The sequence below is a fragment of the Centruroides vittatus genome, unplaced genomic scaffold (assembly GCF_030686945.1).
Source record: "Centruroides vittatus isolate TY-2023 unplaced genomic scaffold, ASM3068694v2 contig_970, whole genome shotgun sequence".
In the NCBI taxonomy this organism is placed as follows: Eukaryota; Metazoa; Arthropoda; class Arachnida; order Scorpiones; family Buthidae; genus Centruroides; species Centruroides vittatus.
This window is the reverse complement of record NW_027122643.1, coordinates 1,884,149-1,906,544: the sequence shown is the minus strand read 5'-3', so window position 1 is coordinate 1,906,544 and position 22,396 is coordinate 1,884,149. Positions and strand designations below refer to the sequence as shown.

The 22,396-nt window shown below is 25.5% G+C and overlaps 1 protein-coding gene and 1 pseudogene across 1 annotated transcript in view; both read right to left on the bottom strand.

Annotated features, from left to right (window-relative positions):
• LOC136985466 (cell adhesion molecule Dscam1-like) overlaps positions 1 to 18,264 on the bottom strand; it is a 112,306-nt gene extending 94,042 nt beyond the window's left edge. Inside the window, exons 1-3 of the mRNA XM_067282755.1 lie at positions 18,129 to 18,264; positions 17,725 to 18,039; positions 15,200 to 15,361 (exon numbers count right to left, since the gene is read on the bottom strand). Of these exons, the coding sequence (XP_067138856.1) occupies positions 15,200 to 15,361; positions 17,725 to 18,039; positions 18,129 to 18,186 (535 nt within the window). The 5' untranslated portion in view covers positions 18,187 to 18,264. The remainder of the gene's footprint in view (positions 1 to 15,199; positions 15,362 to 17,724; positions 18,040 to 18,128) is intronic.
• Positions 18,265 to 20,212: 1,948 nt separating this feature from the next.
• The window catches only part of LOC136985465 (cell adhesion molecule Dscam1-like), a 123,510-nt pseudogene continuing 121,326 nt past the window's right edge, over positions 20,213 to 22,396 (bottom strand).

Sequence of the window (22,396 nt, the reverse complement as noted above, 5' to 3'; positions counted from 1 at the left end):
ATTATACGTGTAAGTCTTCAAAAGAATTTATATCACGAAGTTTTATATCATGCAGAATCACAGATCTTTACTTTATCTTATCTCGCATGACGTAACAATCTTTTTCATCATTCCTTCCAGATCTCTCTCGTATACTAAGATCCATGCAAAGTTATTCTTATAAACTATCGTGCGTTTTTCGTATGTTGTTTTATAAGATTATCATTAATGACTTTCAAATCGTAATTGTAATCTCTTTCCATATCAAACCTTAAAGACTGTTGTATAAAAATCTTGTGCTAAGTTTGATCTCGGCGCCATGTAGGTTTAAAATTTTAATCGAGATTACATCGTTATACCTACATGGTATATCTATCATAGTAAAATCATTCTCGTAAACCCGTAATTTCATAAATATCTTTCTTCTAGACTGATGTTTAAGAATTTTCGTTTTTGCATATTTATTTACCATATATAATTACTGAAACTCATTACGAAATATGTCAATATAATCTGTAACCATATGAAACACAATTATTATATATTATATAAGTATAGTAGCCCCTCATTACATCGCGCTTTTTGGGAGACAAAGATAAGGCGCGTTATAACCGAGTACTAAAAATTCTGGGCTTTTACTAAACAGATTATACATGCTATGAAATATCTCTATCTTCTCTTCTTTCATCAGCAAGTGTTTGATATAAAATAAGCTTAGTTTTGCAATACTGAATTTTATTCTTGGTTATATCGTATTAATTGACGTTTACGTAAACATCCATACCACGCACGTCCATTTAGCTTTATTATTTCTTTAACAATGTCATTTAGAAACAAATACTGTCGATATAAAAATAAAATATCAGTTGCAATTTTATCATACAGTATTATATTTCATAATAAATTAATTAAAAATTCGTGTAATTTATATTTTTCAATAAAAATTATAAAGCGGTAATTGAAAATTAAAAAAAAACAATATATATATTGAACATATAATAGAACATCAAAACTTATAAAATTACAGAGTAAAATTCTGTAAAAAGCAAAATAAAGTTACTACCGTATAAAAAGTTTAGAACTTTTCGTTCAAAACTAAAGAAATCTTTTCCTTATACATTACGCCGGAAATTCGAAATTTCACATCTTTTATATGAATTGACGTTATTGCGTCAATTCACATAAAGGTGTAAAATTTCGAATTCGCAGAAACTTGTAAATGAGAAGACAGTACTTAAAACTAATAAATAAACAACTTTTAATATCAAAAGAAAAATGATAGTTGATTTGTCCACTTGTTTTGCTTATACAGATCTTGACGAATTTATTGTTTCATCTGCAGTGTAGTTTCAAGTACAATAGTAGGAATAAAATATCGAATTTCGTTGCAAGAAGAATATAATGTCAATAGACAATTTAAAATTTATTGACTCGAGTGCTTTTAAAATTTGGGGAACCAAAAATAAAGCGCGATATATTCACATCCACGCTATAACGAGGCGCTACTCTATTATAATAAATAAATTAAAATGTATGAAAAGACAAAAACAATTTAAAGTAATATATTAATTAGAAAAAGTGAATTATATATACAAAATTTTTAAATCTATCCTCGTAAAACAACACAAGTCCAAAAATTTATGCCCTACAGATTCTAAAATAGGAAAGTATTAAATTAAAATCTCAAGTAAACTATACACAATGATAAAATGTTAATAAAAATTTAAAAGTTTGGAAAAGTTTCTCATAAATTCAAACGTATATTAATATTCAAGACATGCAACATCAATAAGTAGTACTCAGGTTTCGTAATTATACATAAAAATTTTAAAGTTTCACTTCATAATGTAAATAATAGTTGAATTCTCAATATGAAAAACAAGAAATATCAATTACAATTATATAAAGTATCTACACAACCCGATATAATTGAACATGCATTTGATTAGCTATCATTCTTAACATTCAGTTATTTCCATTAAATATATTCGCAGTCATAAAAAGCATGCAATTCCTATCAACGTCATTTTTATCAGATATATTCACTTATTCCTTTACCTTCATATTCTTCATAGATATACAACTCGCACCATCTTTTACTCCATCCAACTTCTTTCAAAAGATCTTTCTATGTAAGCCTATGTATACTTCACATCAAGTGCACCTCTTCTAACTTTACTCTCATGATATTTCAAACTGGCGTTATATATATATAACACGATCACGCTTCTATAAACCAGAACTCAATTCTAGAACACTCATTGATAAGTTGCTTTTCACGGAAACATTGTTAAATTCAAAGTCAGAACTCCTTCTATAATTGGAGCTATTATCATTTAAACAAAAGTCAATGAGCCTATCAAATATTCGATATTGCTTTATGAACTCTCATTCATCCATTTACTAGCAAAATTGTTAACGCATTCTAAAGTTTATCTCTGTCTTTGTGTCTTGGCTACTTAAATGAAGATCTAATGCTTACTGATTACATTTAATGTTCTTCATTCGAATGGATAGTTTTTCAAATATTTACAATTCAATTTAACATTCAGTTAAAGAAATTTTATTCCAGTCACATATATCTAAAAAATACATGCAAATGATCTATTATTATCTTTCTGTAGTGGGTTTTCTTTTGGAAATATGAAAATAGCTCTAACGTCATTTTATTGAAAAATTCAAGTAATTTCTAATTCGAAAATGAAAATTAAATGTGAGGAAACAACTGAATTTTGAAAATTATATAAAGATTTTACACCAGATTATCAATATACAATTTTAATTTATTGTAGCAGGTACAGCACTTTGAGCTAATTTGCATCACCTTCAGGTTTTCTGTTATTCAAACAGAATGAAGGTTTGTTATTATCTTTACAGTTTATATTAATATTAATTAAATATTTTTCTAAAAAATAAAACCGTATTTATACAGTTTTCGAATAAATATATTACTAGTCAATTGAAGTGTTAAATTTGTAATTTTACATTGTCACAATATAAAAATGCAATTTTCTAATTAGAATTTTATTTTAACTGCTGATCGGTTAACGTTAAGAAGATCAATTATTAAGACATTGTTATTTTTTTCCTTAACAATTCTCTTCGGAATTGAAAAGTAGAAGGAATTCCGAATAATGATAAATGTTATCAACTAACTGAAATATAATTTAATTTACGTTTAATTTACAATTGAGGAAACGAGTTTTATAAAATTAAATCTAAACTCAAGTTTAGAAAATTCTCAGAATTGAATAATTAAAATTATTTTTGTAGACAAAAAGATCAGCTTAATTAATCTTTTTTAATTAAAACAGAAACAATTGTTTGGAATAATAACTTACTCCGTTACAATCGAACTGGTTGCTATGCAAATACAGAATTTTTATTTTTAAAAATTCTTAATATTTTTAATTTTTAAATTCTTAAAATTAAAATTTGATTGATTTAAAAATATTATGTAATAAAAGTTAAGCAACTTATCAAAACTATATTAAAACAATGTTAACAAGTAAAATTCTATTCAGAAAATTGACATTTAAAAAAAAAGACATGCTTAAATATTTTATAAATAAATTTGTGTTTCGAATAAAATCATAAATTAGATGCTATCCAAATGATAAATAATTAATTCTCGAAAAACATTAATGAAATTAATTCATAAGTTGAAATGTAAGCAAGCATAGATACTCGTAGATAACCTACTTTTAGTTCATATTTAGAATATTCTCCATGAATTAACTTCTAGTAAGAAATTGTAAATCAATTTGAAATTATTAATTTCATATATGTTAATTTATACCTTACGCGAGTGTATTTGAGTAAAAATTTTTTATAGTTCAGTAAATACGTTACTTTATATAGAAAATGCCAATTATTAGCTCGTATATATATACATATGTGTGTGTATATTCACATAAAAGTACACTAACAATACCGAATCAAATTAATAAATTTTAAATTTCAAATTTATTATTTTTTTTATAAATAAATTAGAAAAAATTGCGTTTCTATGTATATTTCTCAGTGTCATCTGTTTATTTAACGTCTTATCAAAATAAATTTAAATATTCAATACATTTATTTATCTAGTGTATTCGTTTACCTCAGAATCGCTATAACGTACAGTACTGCTCAGCTAGATTTCTTTCAAGTGAATCGACAAACTGACAAACAGATTTTTAAAAATTCATTAAAAATATCATTAAATAATCTAAAAAAAATACATTACTATATTTACTGTAAAACCAAATTTACGGTTTCTAATATAAAAGTATAAAGAAAAATTAAAAATAACGATAAAATATGAATATAAATTTTAAAATTTATAAAATTTTAAAATTTTAAATATGAAAGTTTATATTAATTCGGTGGTTTTAAAAATATATTTTAAGTATAAACAAAATATAAAGATTAGATATTAGTTAATTTGATGATAATTATAACAAATTTCAAAATTTTTTTTAAATTAAAATTTTACAGTTCTGTGCTTTTTGACAAAATTATACAAAAGTTTTAATAATAGATAAACATAAGAAAATACAAACATTAATTATAGAAAAGTACAATAATATATTAAGAAAATAATACTTTTTGAATAAAACAATTTACACGTATTTACAATTGATAAAATTACAATTACAAACAGATAAATGCTGCATTTTATTTATTCTTTTCACTATAGAATATCGAAAATTATAGCTGCAATATACTTATATATTACGTATAATAGTTAATTATTCAGCAATTATAAAATAAAAATACATTTGTACATTGTAATTAAGAAAATATTCACGGATCTTAGAAATTATTTTATAAGTTATATAATTGTGTCACCGCATAACTTTTTTCTTATTATTCGATACTAAAAAAAATTTGTAAAACCTAATTTGAAATCGCCATATGCATGATTTATCGAAATTCTAGTGTGTACATTTTATGTTGAAATGTACAAGAGATTGTCTTTGAAACAAGAAACAGACATAACAGATATGCTGATTTGATGTATAGGCATCGAAGTGGTTATTGTACAAAAGAAAGTATACTTATTGACTTCAATGTAATCGAAACTAGATATATAAAATATACATTTTTATTTTTTACATGCTTTATATATTTTGCATCCTTTCAGAATTTTTCTGATTATACTATACAAATATTGTAAATTTCGAAATGAAAAATATTTTTTAAGCTAATAGCTTCGAGATCATATAATTTAAATTCTGTTTAAATAAACAGTCTAACATTTCAACAATGTAAACAAGTAGTTTCTTACAGTTTAAATTTTAAAACATTTTACTTTTACAATTCATTTTAATTAGTTTAAAAATATAAATAAACTATTTTTTTTTTTGTTAAATATTTGTTTAGGAATTTTTAAGATTTTGGTAATATAAGAGATTTAACAATTATGAAAACATACGCATTTTAAATAATTCTACAGGAAGTTATGGTCTAAATTTATGATTTTATTTTACCAAAAATCAGATTTGAATGACGAAAGCAGAAATAATGTGTTAATATAAGCGTCTATGCTAAGCAGATCGATTTTTGTGAATTCTTTCTGAAAACATACCATACTTTTTTCATACGTCAGTGCAATCAGATCAATTTTATCATGTTCATTTTTTAGAGCTGAATAAATATACGTATATTATCTTTATTCTTTCATAACAATATATATATACATATATATTCGTTGCAACGACCGAATACTCATTATACATAATGTATAAGCACCTCTTCGCTCGAACGTATCTGTGCTTGAGGATAATTTTACCATCAGAAATCTAACAGGAATTGCATAATAAGAAATCAACCAGTTCCTATCTTTATTATACTTTTGCGATATTCAGTTTCTATATTAAAGTAAATATCAGTTTTTGTATAACTAATGTTAATTTTTCTCGCATTAAAATTTACAAATTATCGATTTAAAAAAAATCATAATACATTTTTTATAGCCTTTAGCTTTCTAAGAGTGAACGATGCCTATTGATTTACGGGTGTAATTTTTATATTGCCAAAAGACATTTAGCAGAGTAGAAGTTTATTAAACTCTCATCACCAGTAAATTGTATTCATTTCTAAAATGTATCTATTTTTTTTAAAATGAATTTTAAGGCAACGAATTATAAAATACAGTACAAAAAATCAGAAATCAACTCAAATATCTAACATTAAACTTTTAATAAGTTATCAATATATCAAATTTACAACTTTTGTGACAAAATTATTAAATTATGCGATTAGCGTATTTAATTTAAAAATTTTTAAATTAACTACTATATCTTTATTTGAAAAAGTATACACGTAGTGCAAATTATATACTCTTTGAAAAATTTATTATATACAAAAGAATATATTTTAAAAAATAAATTTATATAAAAGCATTAAATAAATTAAAAGTGTTGATATTTAAATAAACTAGAAGTAACTGTAAATGAAGAATTAATTGAATAATTTTGAGATATGAAATACTTCAAATTTTATAGCATTTTGTACTTGATAATAAAATCCTAATTATAAAGTACTTATCAGTTCATTACACAATAACTTCATAATAAATATTAAGAGAAAATTTTAATAGTTTTATACGCAAATTTTAATCTAGAAAATTTTCAATTTGCTTACTACTAAAAAATTCAATAAGTTGTAAAGAAACACTGACTTGTAATGAGTACTTATTTTAAAAAATGAACACTTTTAATTATAAAAATAATAATTGAAAAATTTTCATGTTAAATTAGATCGTAATTACTTTTTATATTATACTTTAATAGAATACAAATTATGTGAATAATTTTAAAAATTATCATAGAAGTTTAATTAAGCAGTAAGTACTATAATAAATTGGAATTTTCTGTTGTTGGATTATTCTGTTTACAGTTTTATATTCTAAAAATATTCAAAAACAAACAAACAAACTGCATAAATTTTTAGAAAAGTCTTCATTAAGGTAATATATAATTTTTTTTTAGTATATATATCCATATACTCGTATATGTATCATATATCTCGTATATGATGGTATGTGCATGTGTATATATTAATATATAAATACAAATAAAAATATTAAATATTACATATTCCTAAAACAAACTTACAATAAACAAGATTTTTATTTTAAATAATAAAGTAAGCAAGAAGAACACAACTGAAAAAATGAATATCAGATGTCAACATTCCTGAAAAAGTTCAGAGATATTTTTAGATCATAATTAAAATTCATACAGATATGATATTTATTATCTTTTTTATTTGTTTCCAAGTGAAAATAATGGTAAAATGTTCTTTCCGTAAACATCATTTAGATAATTGTGTTTATTTTAATGGAAAAAAGCTTTAATAGTAATGTAAAGAACACATTTCATGAAGCAGGAAACATTATTAATTATTTAAGAAAACTAAAAATTGCAAGAGAAAAAGAGAGCAAAATTTAGATATATGTGTTTAATTATATCATACAGATTCTCTTTTTAAATTATTTTTATATAGGGTTTGTTTATAATTAAATAAATATAAACAAATAAATAAAATTAATATATAAATATTCTGTACAGTGTGAGTCCAGTTTACACAGGTTTTACTGTATGTATAAACTAGAAACTCGTGAACTTATTTAATTTATCATTTGCCATCTACAATAAGTAGAATAATTAACCTTACATTAATATTACATCTTTCTGAATTTTAAATTTTTGCAGTTTTTAATGTTAAGAAAATATGCTACTTTATAAATAATACAGAAATTTGATAACAAAGACTACATACATATTTTCTGTACATAGTGAGATTAATGATTCATAATTATTTAAAATCGATTGAAAACAGAATTAATTATACTCTAAAAATGAGTAGAATGCAACTGACATTTCTTACATCGATACTAAGATTAAGCAAGATTTAACAAAGTATTTAAATTATTCATAACAGATACAGTAAGCATATTATTACTATAAAATTATCAGAAACTAGAGTATATACGTGTTTAATATAGTAAATGTTAGAAAGAAATCTTAGAAATTTCTTTAAATATAGTAAATTCATCTCTATGATTGTTTCATAAATATTAAAGTTGTGATTACAAGTAAAATTTAAAATGCTAGTAATTCAAATTTTCGAATTAAAAATTAATTTTCCTTGCTAAAATTAAATGTATTATAACTATTTTAAACAAATTATGCACGGAATTTATTAAATATATGTATCAAGAAAATTCATTAATAGTAATGTAGATGTAGCCATTTTTAACAATTACAATGTAGCATAAAATTCTTAAACATTAAATAAATTGTGCAATTTACATTTACATCGATACGATAATTCTCTTCTTCGTAAAAGTTTCTGTTATATCTTTGATTAATTTTCTCAGTTTAACCGATTCCCAAAGAACAAAGCATGAATGCTATTTTGCTACAGAATTTTTTGTCGATAGGAAAATGAGTACATCACATTTTTACTCGGATAAATTTTTTGAAAATTTTGTTTTACATGGAATAAAATGATCTCACTTCTTATAAAATTATATATATATAAACATTTAATTTATTAAAATTACATGAAATCAATTTATATTAAATTTCAATTTCCTAGTCTAACTTCTTGAATAGAATATAATACCAATGCTACATTTGAATTGTACCAGATGAGAACACTATACTTTAGCTTTGAATCGAGTTCGATTTCTCTTTTATCCTATTCTTCTACTCAACGATCGACGCCAATCTTGCCAGCAACTGATGGATTTTGTTAAAGGAAAGCACAATCATTTGTCTAATTTTTTGTGACTGTTTTTTTAACATATTACGTTACTTTAACACAAACATATCTGTAATGTGATTAATCAATAATTTAAAAAAACTACAGAATAATAACTTTTTCATTATTATTGTAATATACGTTTTTTAATATTCTATTTATCTCTTATATTCGACTTACTATAAGTTGGAGACATGACAATTTGAATAAAATCATGCAACTATCATGTGTGAAAAAAAAACAAATTATATTTACTTTCATTTATTGTTTACACACAAATTTGTAATATCTGTTAGCATTATCTATTAGCTTTCCAGATAGTTCATAACCACTTCACTTTCTTTCATTTAAACAATGCTTATTGCTTCCTTATTCTGTTTTCAACTATTCTACAGGAGTGATTCAGCCGAAATATTTGTTTTTCTTTTAACTTTGACAAATGTCAAAAGGTTCAAATACTTTAGAGTTTTTCCCAATGGATCCAAATTTCAATCATTTCCACCGTTTCTATTGAACCGGCATAACACTGTTTACCCTAGATACAACAGCAACACTTCAATCGCTTGACAAAAAATTTTTAAAGGAAACGAATTTTTTCCTTTATTAAACTTATTTTAAGCGTATTTGTATTAACTTATTAACCATACATCTTTTCACATACCACCGTGTGTTTTTAGGCTTTCCACATCCCTTCAGTCCAATCAGAATCATCTTAACTACAAGCTCAATTCAATACTAATACTTACTTATAAGCGATATTTGAATAATATTTATTATTAATAATAATTTTCAATACTGAAAATCTCGATAATTTATTAAAATTTTAAGATGTATTTAATTTTTTATTGAAATATATTTAATAATTACTTGAAATTGTTGAACAGATATCACAATGTAAAAGACTTTTTTAAGCGTTATATTTTTATATAATATCTAAATTTATGTATTTTAAATAAATATAAATTAATAAATTTTAATAAACAATTTAGTTTTTAAAATAGAAAATTAAGAAATAACTGAATCTTCTGAGAATACAAATGTCAATATAAGTAAACTCCTCTGTTGAGGTTATTTATAAATATAATAAATGACTATAACTATTACTTAATAACATTACTGATAATTAATTAAGTTAATTCCGTAATGTAAAGATATCGTGTGCCAATATTTGTATTTCCATGGCATCTAATAAATTATTAAAAGAATAAAGAAGAAACATTTGAAAGTACCCAAATATAATAAAATTATCTTTCAATTTTTATATTGTAAGAATACATAAAACAATTTTCGTATTAATTAGAAAATAAAGAATAATTACTTAAAATATTCTCTAAATTTATTAAATTTTTTTACCGAAATTTATTAAATTAAAAGAGAAGTTTTGGGATTCATCTAAAGGATCAAAAAATATCTGTAATCAAGTTAAAATATCAAATAAAAAGTATTTAAAAAAAAAACAATATTTTCATGTTTTATTATACCGTACACTCTTGCTAATCTAAATTAATTGCACAAGATTGTTCGGATTATTGAAAAGTTTAGATTTAGTAGGCTTACATATTAAAAAAAGTCAGAAAGAATTACATCCAAACAGGTATTTTGAAAACGTTTTAAAATTCTTAGTTCATTTAAAAGCTAATTATTAATTTACAAATTTTCAATGTTGACTTTTCCTTTTTCCACTGTGTATATAATTTTAATGCTTAAGTATTCAAAAACCTCAGTAATACGAAACGAAACGTTTAAACAGAAATTTATTTAAAATTCACAAATCTTATTATAACATTTAAAATTTAATCAAAATTAATATTCAGTTTTTAAAAGTATTTTCATAAATTTCTGAATTAATTCTCAGACTGAATTTGATCAAACGTTTAGTGTAGAAAGAAGAGCAGACGAATAATTTATAATTCTATTAGAATTTTGTAGTATTAATAATGTAGCTTACTTAAACTAAAGGTAAAATTTATTTAAATTATATTTTACAAAAAAAAAAAAAAAAATAATGAATTCATAAATGCGATATTTAAACGGAAGAAGAGAAGATGTAAATCTATCTATTAAAACATAAAAGATTTAAATTATTGTAAAAATTAGAAAAAAAAACGGAAAATGTAAAATATTTCATTAAAGAAAAGGAATGAAAACTGTTAAAATTGGTTTAAAGTAGCTATAAAATAATATTAAAAAGAAGAACAAACATCTGTCTTTTTCCATACAGTCATGTAATTACGCTTTGTTTTTCAATATTGTTGTACATATCCTTTAATAATCCTATCTCTAACAAAACTTAGATATTGAAATTTGTTATAAATAATAAATATGAAATACTTTTATTGATATTTTATAAATAAAGAGAATTTATCACTATCTTGTCGATTACTTTATTGAATTAATGTATATAAAACAAAGAGGAGTTCTTTATCAGAAGAAGGAAGAATTAATTCAGAAGATTTATATTGTATCGTAATTTAAACAAACAATTAAACATAAAAATGTTTGGGTTTTAATGTTTTGTAAGTTGAAAATAATAAAAATGCCATAAAAACAATAATTTTAGAAAAATAAACGATCGTCATAAACTAAAAATATTGTTTCATCAACAACAACTAGACTTATCTATAATTTATTTAGTTTTTGATAATCTTTAATGTAATAATTTTATTATTTCTTTAATAGTCGATTATTAAAAAATATATATATTAAATTTTGACAAAACAGAAAAACATATAATATATATTGATAAAGTTTTCAATTCAATACGTGCAAAGACGTGATTATTGAGTTCCAATTTAATCTTTATATATAAAATAAATTTAATAGAATGTTTTAAGTATTATTTAATATAAATCTCTACAGTTAAAAATTGTATTTAGCAAATAAAAAATATTTTAAAGATATTGTATTCAATATTTTATACTATATTACAACATACGTATATACAGTGTAAATCTAATGACTAGTAATAAACTATACATTTGATATTATTGAATGTTTGTTCAATAAATTCTTCTTATATTTTTATATTTAAATGTATATATACATTCAAACAAGAAATTTTATTTATTAAACATAACATCTTTACACTATAATAAAAATTATTGTAATTATTCTTCAATGACTCATATGTAGAAATTCTAATTAATAAAGATGTAATGCATTATCTAGAGGCTAATAAAAGTGTTCTTAATCCTAAATTAATTGTAATTAATGTAGGATTAAGAGCACATTTATGTAATGATTTAATACATCAAACTACAAAAAAAAATTTTAGTGTTAAAATATTATTTACTCAATTTAAATTCAAATTTTAAATTTAAGTATGTCTAGAATACTGCAAATTACTATAAAAATGAATTTTTACTTAAAAAAATGTAACTTTTAAGGATACATTGCAACGTAAAGAAAGTTTTTATGCAATATAAATATTTGCTCTAAAGTAAAAAATAATTAATTGAAAAAATTGTAAACTTAATCAAGCATATTATTCTCTAAGCAGTTTAAGAAAAATTCAATACTTTTTTAATTTATTTTACTCAGTTTTATTCAGATAAAGAAAATGAATGGCTTAAGCAATATTTCAAGAAAATTTAACATTTATTTCTTATTTAAATATTGAATACTTAACAGAGTCAATTCGCATCACATATGATGATGAAAGTTCCTTTATTCCAATATTTAATAGGATATTGTTCGATAAAGATTAATGACGTTACAGAAATCCTTTTAAAATTCTTCAGTCATATCACGAAGAAATCAAGCTTTTGATGTAAGAGTACTTTGTAAAATGAATTACACGAAAGTTTATAGTGATTTTAAGATAGTTTAAAAGAGAAAAAATTAAAAAATTCATATGAAAATAAAATATTTAAACAATTAAACGACTAAGAACATGATAATCACCGTCGAATATTTATTTTACTCTTAATACAAAGTTCGTCTTTAAGAGTGATTTATTTCTTAGTATATTTTCAGTAACTAGTTAATGCACAGTCTAAACTCTAATTTCAGTTAATTAATGCACACAACAACAGTGATTAGCAAATTCTGTGGACAAATCGAATTTAAAGACAACACTAATTCAAAATAATTATTTACATATGTACTTTTTGTTTAAGAAAATAAAAATTTACGTTAATTAGTAGGAAAGCATCAACATTTCTAGATAATATCCAACAATAATAATCAAAGTAATGGAAATTTATATAGAAATTATAAACATGTAAATAATTATTACAAAATATTTATTACTAATTCGATTTTTTTATTCAATTTATGTTTTTCTTTGTGTAGAAAACAAAGTCGATAATAAGTTACTTAATAAAAATATAAAGCACTATGTCCTCAAAATATATAAGTTTATAACGCTTATACCATCTTTCTTGCGTGTCGTAAGCAGCAACCTAAAAGGATATTCTTGAACCATATTTCACCTCCCTTCTATCTTTACTTCCTTCTTTTTTTATAGAAGAAAAAAGCCTTTATAGCTTTAGGCATCAAGTTATCCTCCACAATAGAGAATTGGATTAATGTGATTCGGCTATAGATAACATTCTTACGTTTTTAATTCCAACATCGATACTTTTCCAAGTTTATCATTTTAATCCAAGTTTGCTTCGAGTATTTTTTTTCTCAAATCTTATATACGTTCCACATATTTTTCAATAAATTTTTTTATGAAATTGCATAAAAAGGTCAACATTTTTTGAATGCTTTTATCCACTAATATCTACTAGTAAGATAGAAATTTAGAAAGATATTTCTAAATTAGAATTTTCCTTATATCTTATTACATGAGCGTTGTTATTATTTCTTTTTTAATGTTAAATTCATTTGAATCTATTTTCCGATCTATTATATAAACCGAATTTTATTAAACACTTTTAATAATCTATAACATTATTACTTTTAAATTAATATACAATACTTCAGAGACGTAAATAAAACTAAAGAACCTTTTATATTCTAAGGATTACATAAAACTCTCAGTGGGACTAATTTAATAGTTCATTTTACCAAAGAATTATTGTTAAATGTAATTTTAATTTAGTATATTCCGCTTCCTATACAACTAATCTTAAATCAAACAGTATTATATAAAGATATTTAAAATTTTAATTAACTAACTAAAAGCGATTTTAGTACCGAAAACATACTTTTAAATGTACAAATATTCGTACATTTTTAAAATTACAAAGTCCTTGTTAAATTTTTTATCCCCTTAAAACTTAAATTTTTAAAATAACATTTTCAATTAATATTATATCAAATTGCATTAACATTTAAGAAAAATAAACAATTTAAAATTTTTCTTTTATAAACTCAAATATTTGTTTTGAATTAAAATTCGAAGTAAAATTTTCTGGTTTTTCCTCTCACTTCCCTTCTTTTTAATTTATCCAATTGCAAATATCATAAATGAGTTCTAAATCCTATAATTTTGTAGAAAAAATCAACTATTTGTAACAAAAATAAATAAATAATTACTGTCATATATTTAAGTAAAGTTTGAAGTACAATGACCTCAAAACGAACTAAGTAAAGCTCGTCTTAATCCCTTGAGTTGTGTTGAAGTGAAAGAGGGGATTACCCTTATTGATTAATTGTATAATTAAAAATTTTCCCTTATAAGATACGAAGAAAATGTCAGCACTGAATTTTTAAACCAACTTTATATATGTAACTATATAACCAAAACTTATTTTAAAAATCTTTTTCTGTAATTATTTTGTCAGATTCGCATTTTAAAAATTTATTTAATTTAAAAAAAATTGATGAATATTTTATGAAGAAAGATTTTTTTGAAACAATGCACCGAATTAAGTATTAAGTCGCACAGAATGAATCATTTATAATAAATACTTGAATTTCTTTTATTTAGTTTCATTTAAACTTGAAATTTATATCTGGTCTTAGTATAAACTTGGGAATTAGTTTGAAAGAAACAAATCGTATCTTGCGTTTATGAAGCTGAACCTAGAGACGTTTAATACATTTTGATGGAGTACAGCATCCAAAATCATAACTCCAAGTAACAATCACATATATATGTTGTTTGTACTCTAACAACTCGATAGGTTTTGGCTCACAGGGGATGCCCACCAATCACTCGAATAGAACTGAACGGACAATCAACCAGCTTTGTCGAAAACGAGAAAAATGTCCAATTCTATTTCCAGCTTCATTCCAGAACGGAAACCATTCAGTCAACTGGGAAGAGGTGGATGATGAATGTACTAATCTGTTGCTAGGTACATCACGTGATTCAGTCTGTTGTATTTTGTTGGATAGCTGCTTGCTCTTAATGGAGAAATGCACGCAAACCACTCGTTCACGCGAATCTCCTATAAGACTTTAACACATTTTCGAAACGTTTTCGAGATATGTGGCTTCATTTTTTCCCATTTCATTTCAGATATTTTTAGCGCTCTTTACTTAAGAGAAGTTTTCTTGAGGTACTTACCTGGATTAGATCGTGGCAAAATAACGAGACCGTCTTCACGTGTCCACGAAGACACGACCATGAACTCCTTTACGAATGCCGGAACTTGACATTTCAACACTGCCGTGTTGCCACGAATGACAAATTCGTCATATACATGGGCTTGATAATCTTGTAATACAACTGTTAAAAGAAAAACCAGGAAGAAAAGTTAAAATAGTAAGAAATATTGTAGTACTAGTAGTTTGAAAATGCATCGTTTGCAACACCACTGGCCATTTTTCTTTCCTGCACCACACAGATAATGTCAATCCATTATCGGTTAATGGGTTCTAGACTGCCTATTTGCAATTCGATTACGTGAAAACCGCGATAAACACTTTCAGTGCATCGAAGAAAAAGGCAAAGATAAAATGAGTCTGATTAAAACCGAGTTGGAGTGATGGGCAGAATTTTCTTTTTAGAATTCTTTTTAACTTTGAAATTTCTTTTTACCTTCCTCTAAATGCTGTTTTTGTGTTTCAACTAACTAAAGTTGCCTGTTATTTTCTTCTTTTTCTTATAAGTAATAGAGTTAGTGCAACCGTAACATCCAACCGCTATATTGAGAGCTGATTGTTGGAGGAAAACCAGAATGGACTAAAAGAGAAGACCTTATTAGAGGACCAAAACAGCGCGGGGTTACGGTGATTGCTTGCTGCAAAGGATAGAAAAAGAAATTGCCAGTTTAAGTCCAACCTTCGCAGTCCTGGGAGCTCAAGTCGAGTGGAACACTGATAAGAAATCCGTATTGACAAAGCCGTTTATAAGGGCAGGCCGAAACCTGGTCGATCCAGTTACATCAAACTCGTATTAGACGTACGTCTCTAGGGATTTCAATAGCCCCAATGGAATCTTTCAAAAGCAGACAACTGGCCGAATCCACTGTCTCTTGCAATCAATAAACAGTAGTCCTGATGCTACTAGTCTTCAATACCTGAAACGAATTTTGATGGGCTTAATCCTCTTTGAAAAACTATTACTCGCTTTGAATTACTGATCAGATTGGAACTATTGTTACAATGCCTTCTTTGAACATGTAGCGAATTAACTACTTTGGAAGCAAGGACTAATCAAAGGCTCTTCCTTCCTGATTTAAGAAGGAAATTGCACTAGACACTTCAATCTATATAGCTAGTGCAACGCACTACTTTGTGTAGCACACATCCAATCACGGTCAGGATGGACGTTCCCGTGGGAAGCCTGAGTACTACAAGTTCATCCTAAACTGCCATTAAAGGAAGGAAAAGCCGTGTGTGTTATACAGAATTGATTTCTCTGCACCACCTGCTCTATTACAACGTGCCTCTTCGATTACCACCACTATCCAACTGGTGGTTATGTATTCACTTTCATTCGCTCCTCAAGGTTTGAATAATGGGCTATTATGCTAGCTGTTCTAAAGATACCAACTTTGTTGTCATGGAAAACTTTGCAAAAATATTCTCGAATAATGGATTAAATGCATTAAATCTAAAAATAGGCCAGCTTTTTAAGTAAAGCGTAAAATTTTTATCTTGTACCATCTTAGCATATTAAAAGTAGGAAAAAATAAATTGAGCCTTTTTTAAATTTTTAAATAAATAAAATTAATTTCGTATTCTGTAAAAGTATGCAAATTTAATCAAGTTTATTTTAGAAATTACTTCGCATTTAAAATAACTTTTTAAACTTCTTTAATACTAAATAAATATAGTAGTAAAGTTAATGACTAATCTGATCCGATTAACAGGATATTTGAAAAGTAATCTATAAACGTATTTGAAATGTACGTTAAAGATGGATTAATTAATAAACTAATCGATAACTTAACAATTGCAGTTTAACTCATCAATATATCAACTCAATAATCGGTTTCCGTTACATTAACCTATATTTTAATAACATTGGAAATATCCTTAATTAATATTAAAATCTCTTCCTTTTCGATAATCTGAAAATTGAAATGTCCTATAATTGATGTAGTTCGAAGTCATCGAAACATGCAAAACTGTTACTTTAAATTGGTTTTATCAATTTTTTGTATTAAATTATAAGTTATTGGACTCTTATTTTAGTGTCATGTGCAGTATCATCTACTGGTTCTTGCGTGACAACCAAATACCCTCTGGGTTTCCGCCCAGTGGCCTGGTCTGGCGAAAATTAACTAAACGTAGGGCGTTGCCTATAAACTTGCTGCTCCGAACACGACTGTAGGATAAAGGTTCTTACACCCCTTATAGAATGGGCAGACAAGACAACATCCTTTATTCATCAATAACTTACAGCGCTATCATTTCTATCCTGTTTATCTATGTGTTTTGAAAGTCCCATCATTTACCACGAAAGTAATTACTTTCTGTATATATTATAATGATTAATGGAAAAATGCAGTATTATTTGAAAATAAGAAAAACTACTTAGTTTAATGCACACGTAGAAATAAAAATTGTTTACTTAAAAATATCTATTTAAAAATTATCTATTTAATATATATGAAAAAATTTACTAAACTTTTTCATACTTACCTCCTCGCACTTGAACTTCCCTGCTCACAATTTTTCCAACAGAACTAGTTGCTAAACATTTATATACAGTATCGTGTACGTCTTGTCTATAATCCTCTGCTTGAAATGGTGGAAATACAAGCGATCCCTCGGGTTTAACATGTCTTAAACCAGGTAAGTCACTAATCAAAGTATCATCTCTTTTGACCCAAGTTACTGTTGGCATTGGGTTACCTTTCACTAAGCAACTTATAATTGTTCCCGTTGTATTAAGGAAAACCACTCTGTTAGGGGGTTCACGCACGAACTTTGGACCTTGATAACTATAACAAACATCTAGAGGAAAACGAAGTTGAAAAGTTTCCATAAAAGTGAATTTTAAATTTATGTCACTTGTTGCTATTATTAATTTAAAAACTACTTACCTAATTCATATACAGTTATGATGAGGTATAAAAGGATAGTTATGTTTAAAAGTGACATTTTGCTGTTGATTATTAATCGCTTTTTAAACGGAGGAACGAGAGCCAAGCCACTCACTCCGCATCAGCCCAACGCCGTCTGCTTACTGCTGAGGAGTTGGTTGGTTCACAAGTGCGCGCGCGCATTATCCCTCCCAATCTTTACTTCTCCTGCTTATCTTTAAACTTTACACCAAGTTTCATCTTCCGTTATCAGCAGGCCTAGTAAGGACCGCATATTGTCCATAAATACCCAGTTAGATGTTGCGCTAAGAAATCGCTTAAACTATCTTAGATAAGTAAATCGATCTGGGAATTCATAATTTCTGATAGGACATTGCCTTTGTTGTTATCATTTTTTTCGTTTGTCACTTAAAACAATAGATAATACTCACTAAGAGAATATGTAAATCGTTCTTCTGAAAAAACACTAACTACTAACGTCTTGAAAATTTAAAAAAGTTTTTTGATAAATTACAATTTTGTTAAATAAAATTTGTTTAGATTTTTATTATTTTCACTCTTGTGATCAATTTAATTTTAAGAATCAAAAATGTTTTAAAAAACAAAAAAACTAGAAAATTTAAAATATAATTAGTAATTTTTTTACGTTAAGTAAACAAAAAAAAAGATTAAAAATGACATCAGAGTTTTAAAGTGCAGTGTTGCGTACATTTTCATGGCATTTTCGTCTTCATTTAAGTTTTAAAATTGATAATTAAAGAGAGCTAACAAAATTACTTTCTTTTACTATTATTTCATGATTTATTTATCAAAAAATCTGTAATTGGATGCATTATTTTTCGAACTGTTTTTTTATATTCATTTAATAGCAACTGTATTTAAAAAAAACCGTTCAGAATGCTTTTGCTAACAGGAATATCAAATTACATATTTATAAAAAAATTATATATATATATAAATGTATTAAAAATATTCTAATATCTTTCCTAGTAAATGGATTTTCTCTTCACAGAAATAGGTCTTTTATATCAATTTATATTTCTTGTTGAGTCAGAATTAATTTACATTTTATTCCTGATTGAAGCTTAAGTTATAATATTATTGATGACTTCAACATCAAGACCAACATCAGGGTACTTGTCAAGGAAAGAAGTTTTTTCGTTGGTTGGCTTCGTTAAGATATACAAGACATCGATCTGGCTGTTCCTAGCAGAGCAAATTTGCCTGTGCGTAAATAACATTCATTTAAAGTGATTAAGAACGCTAATGAATTCCGGAAAATGCTCATTCAACCGTTATCATTAGAGACTTGTACTGATAAGCACTACTTGAAAGGTAGTAAGTATCTTATCTTCCCAATGGCTCTAAACTTGATTTGATGCGACTGCCCGGAAAAAGCATACTGCATTCCAGATAATGGAGAATCTTTCGGTTGAACGAAATACTTCTTTTCTATTATGTTTGATGATGCGCCCCTATCACTCCAAATTTTGCGGTAAGATACGGGAATCCTATTTTATTTTTTTCTGTATTTTTCTAAACACAACATCACGAACATTGAATATAACAATATTTCGATAGTCTTAGGTGAGATTACATAAATCTACCTTCGGGCATCGTCGGTAAGAGGAAACTGTCTATTCGAAAAGATGACTAAATCTGTTTTCGACTTAGAGAATTGATCGCAAAAATACGAAGGATGCCGCTGTTTACGATTGCAAAGGAAATAGGCAAACGTCTCCTACTAAAGGATAGTGCTTAGCATGGAGCGGTTGTCAGATCGCTGTACTGCACAATCCATCACTGCCAGGTAATACCAAGCCTGCTCCATCACTTTACTGATCCCTGTATAACGCCACATTAAGACTGTTATATGAGATATCGAAGTTAAACTTAGACTAGATAGTTTCTCTCCCAATATTCTACTCGTATTCTATTTGCATATAGGTTTTTCTATTCCGTCTTAGTAAACATTCAAAAATTGGATTCTTTGTCGATAAAATTTACAGAAAAATAAAATTGAGGAAAAAACTGAAATTAATCTAATATTATTTTGGGTAAAATTCAATAATTTATTCAAATAATTCTGACCAACATGATGTCCTTTATTGACAAAACTACATTTATTCTGAAAAAGTTGAATTTAACTTATTCAGAATCTAAACCCGAAATCGTTTAAAATCTTTAATGTAAGAAAGACTTTGTCCTTCTATCAGAACTGTTGTCATTACACTTGTTTCTGGATATACAATATATCAAACTATACTAATAATACTTTGGCGTTTTGTTCTATTATGTTGCCATATCACTCTAGTAAGCTGTTTACTACAATACATATTTTTTTATCTTTGCCGATATCTATTTTCATTGCTGTCACACAATACACATGTCGTATTTTAGTGTAGCTTATGTAGTATAAAACGCATTTACTTCTTGACACAGTCTCTTACGATGTGAGCAGTTTCAGCACATTATCTTCAATATTAATAATTTACAAGAATTTATTCGATTTTCATAACAAAAAACTGCATAAAATTCGACAAACAATCTTATTTTTTAAACTTTATAAGGCAATAATTGAAATATTAAACAAATTACAAAAAAGGGCACAACCAATTATATATATATATAATATATATATACAATAATCACAATAAGATTTAATATACAATTGATTTGATTCTAACTTACAAATGCTATATTATAGCTTTAAAATTTGTTTATTGTTTTCTTCGTAAATAGTCTTTTCTTTAGTTAGAATTATAATAATTATTATTATTACAAACAAAATATTACAACAACCTGGTTAAAATACTCTTTGGTAAAGTTTAATATTGAGGATTATCATTATTAAAAACAGTCCTGAATGATTTTTAACATCACAATGCATATATAAATTAGAGGAAAATATGGGAACTGTTTTGGCAGGAGTATGTTCCAAGGGCGATAATTTATTTTTCATTTAGGGAAATAAATATTACATCTTGTTAAAATGATACATTTTCATACAAACCCCATCTTAAGATATTTAAATCTAGATACAATATAATTTTTTTCTAACGGTTCCTGGCACATCTAGAAAACATTTCCCCATTCAGGATAAATAAATATAAAATTTTTTATGTATATATATTTATATATACTGTATTTCTATTGTCGTTTAAAATCACTAGAATATATTTTTGCAATTTCTCAACTATCGTAGTCGTCTTCGTCCGTCATTTAAATATCCATTAGTGGACGGCCACAGGATTCGCAACATGTTGAATACACTCAGGAGGCATGGCAACTCTTAAGCCCTTGTCACCTGGTCAAGTAGTCAAAGAGTCTCATACTATCGCCTATGACCATAAATGCATAATATATTCAGTATTTAAAAACTTTACTACCATCTAATAATTATTTTATTGCTCTTGATACCGCTCAATCATTAAACAAACTTAATAAAAATAAAATAAAATAAAATATCTAATTTTATATATGATAAAACTTTATAAATATTTATTTAAAATATATTTAAGAAATTATTATTCTTTACAGTAGATGGAAAAAATATATAGGGGTGAATGAATTTGTATTTCTTATACTTTTTATATGAAGTATAAGAAATTTTAATATTTATATTATTGAGCATAAATCTGTAATAAAAGAACCTGTGAATAGTAAAAGTAGAAAAAGTAGGGATGGAATTTCACATCGAATTTTGTATCTTTTTTGATTTGTATAAAAAATTCAAATCAAAATAGAATACATTACACTATGGCTTTTGGGTATCGAAAGAAAAATAAATAAATGAATTTTGAAGAAAAGATTTTAGAAAAGAACTAATATATTATTCATAGTTTTAATAACCTACACTTTTTTCCTGTGAATTCTTTAATTTCTCTATCACATTCAGCTTCAGAAATTTCGTGACCATCCTCATCATCATCTTGCTTTGAATGAATATGCTCCAAGTCACTTTCCTCTTCAGTAAAACACATTCTGGAAACGTATGTAAATATTTCGAATTTTCACTTAATGTAGATATTCAAGATATTTAAATATTTAAAGCATTTTCAAACATCAGTCGTAAACGAAAATTTATTATATATCAAGTAGGTTTATATATTGTTATTTATTCAATAAATTTTTATCGTTTCTTATTCTAATAATTTGAAATCTGCAGAATAATTTAATGTGTTTGAAAATGGTATTTTAAAACACGAAAAAATTTTATGAATAAAAATGTAATAGCTATTTTTATTTTGCTATTTTAATAAAATCTT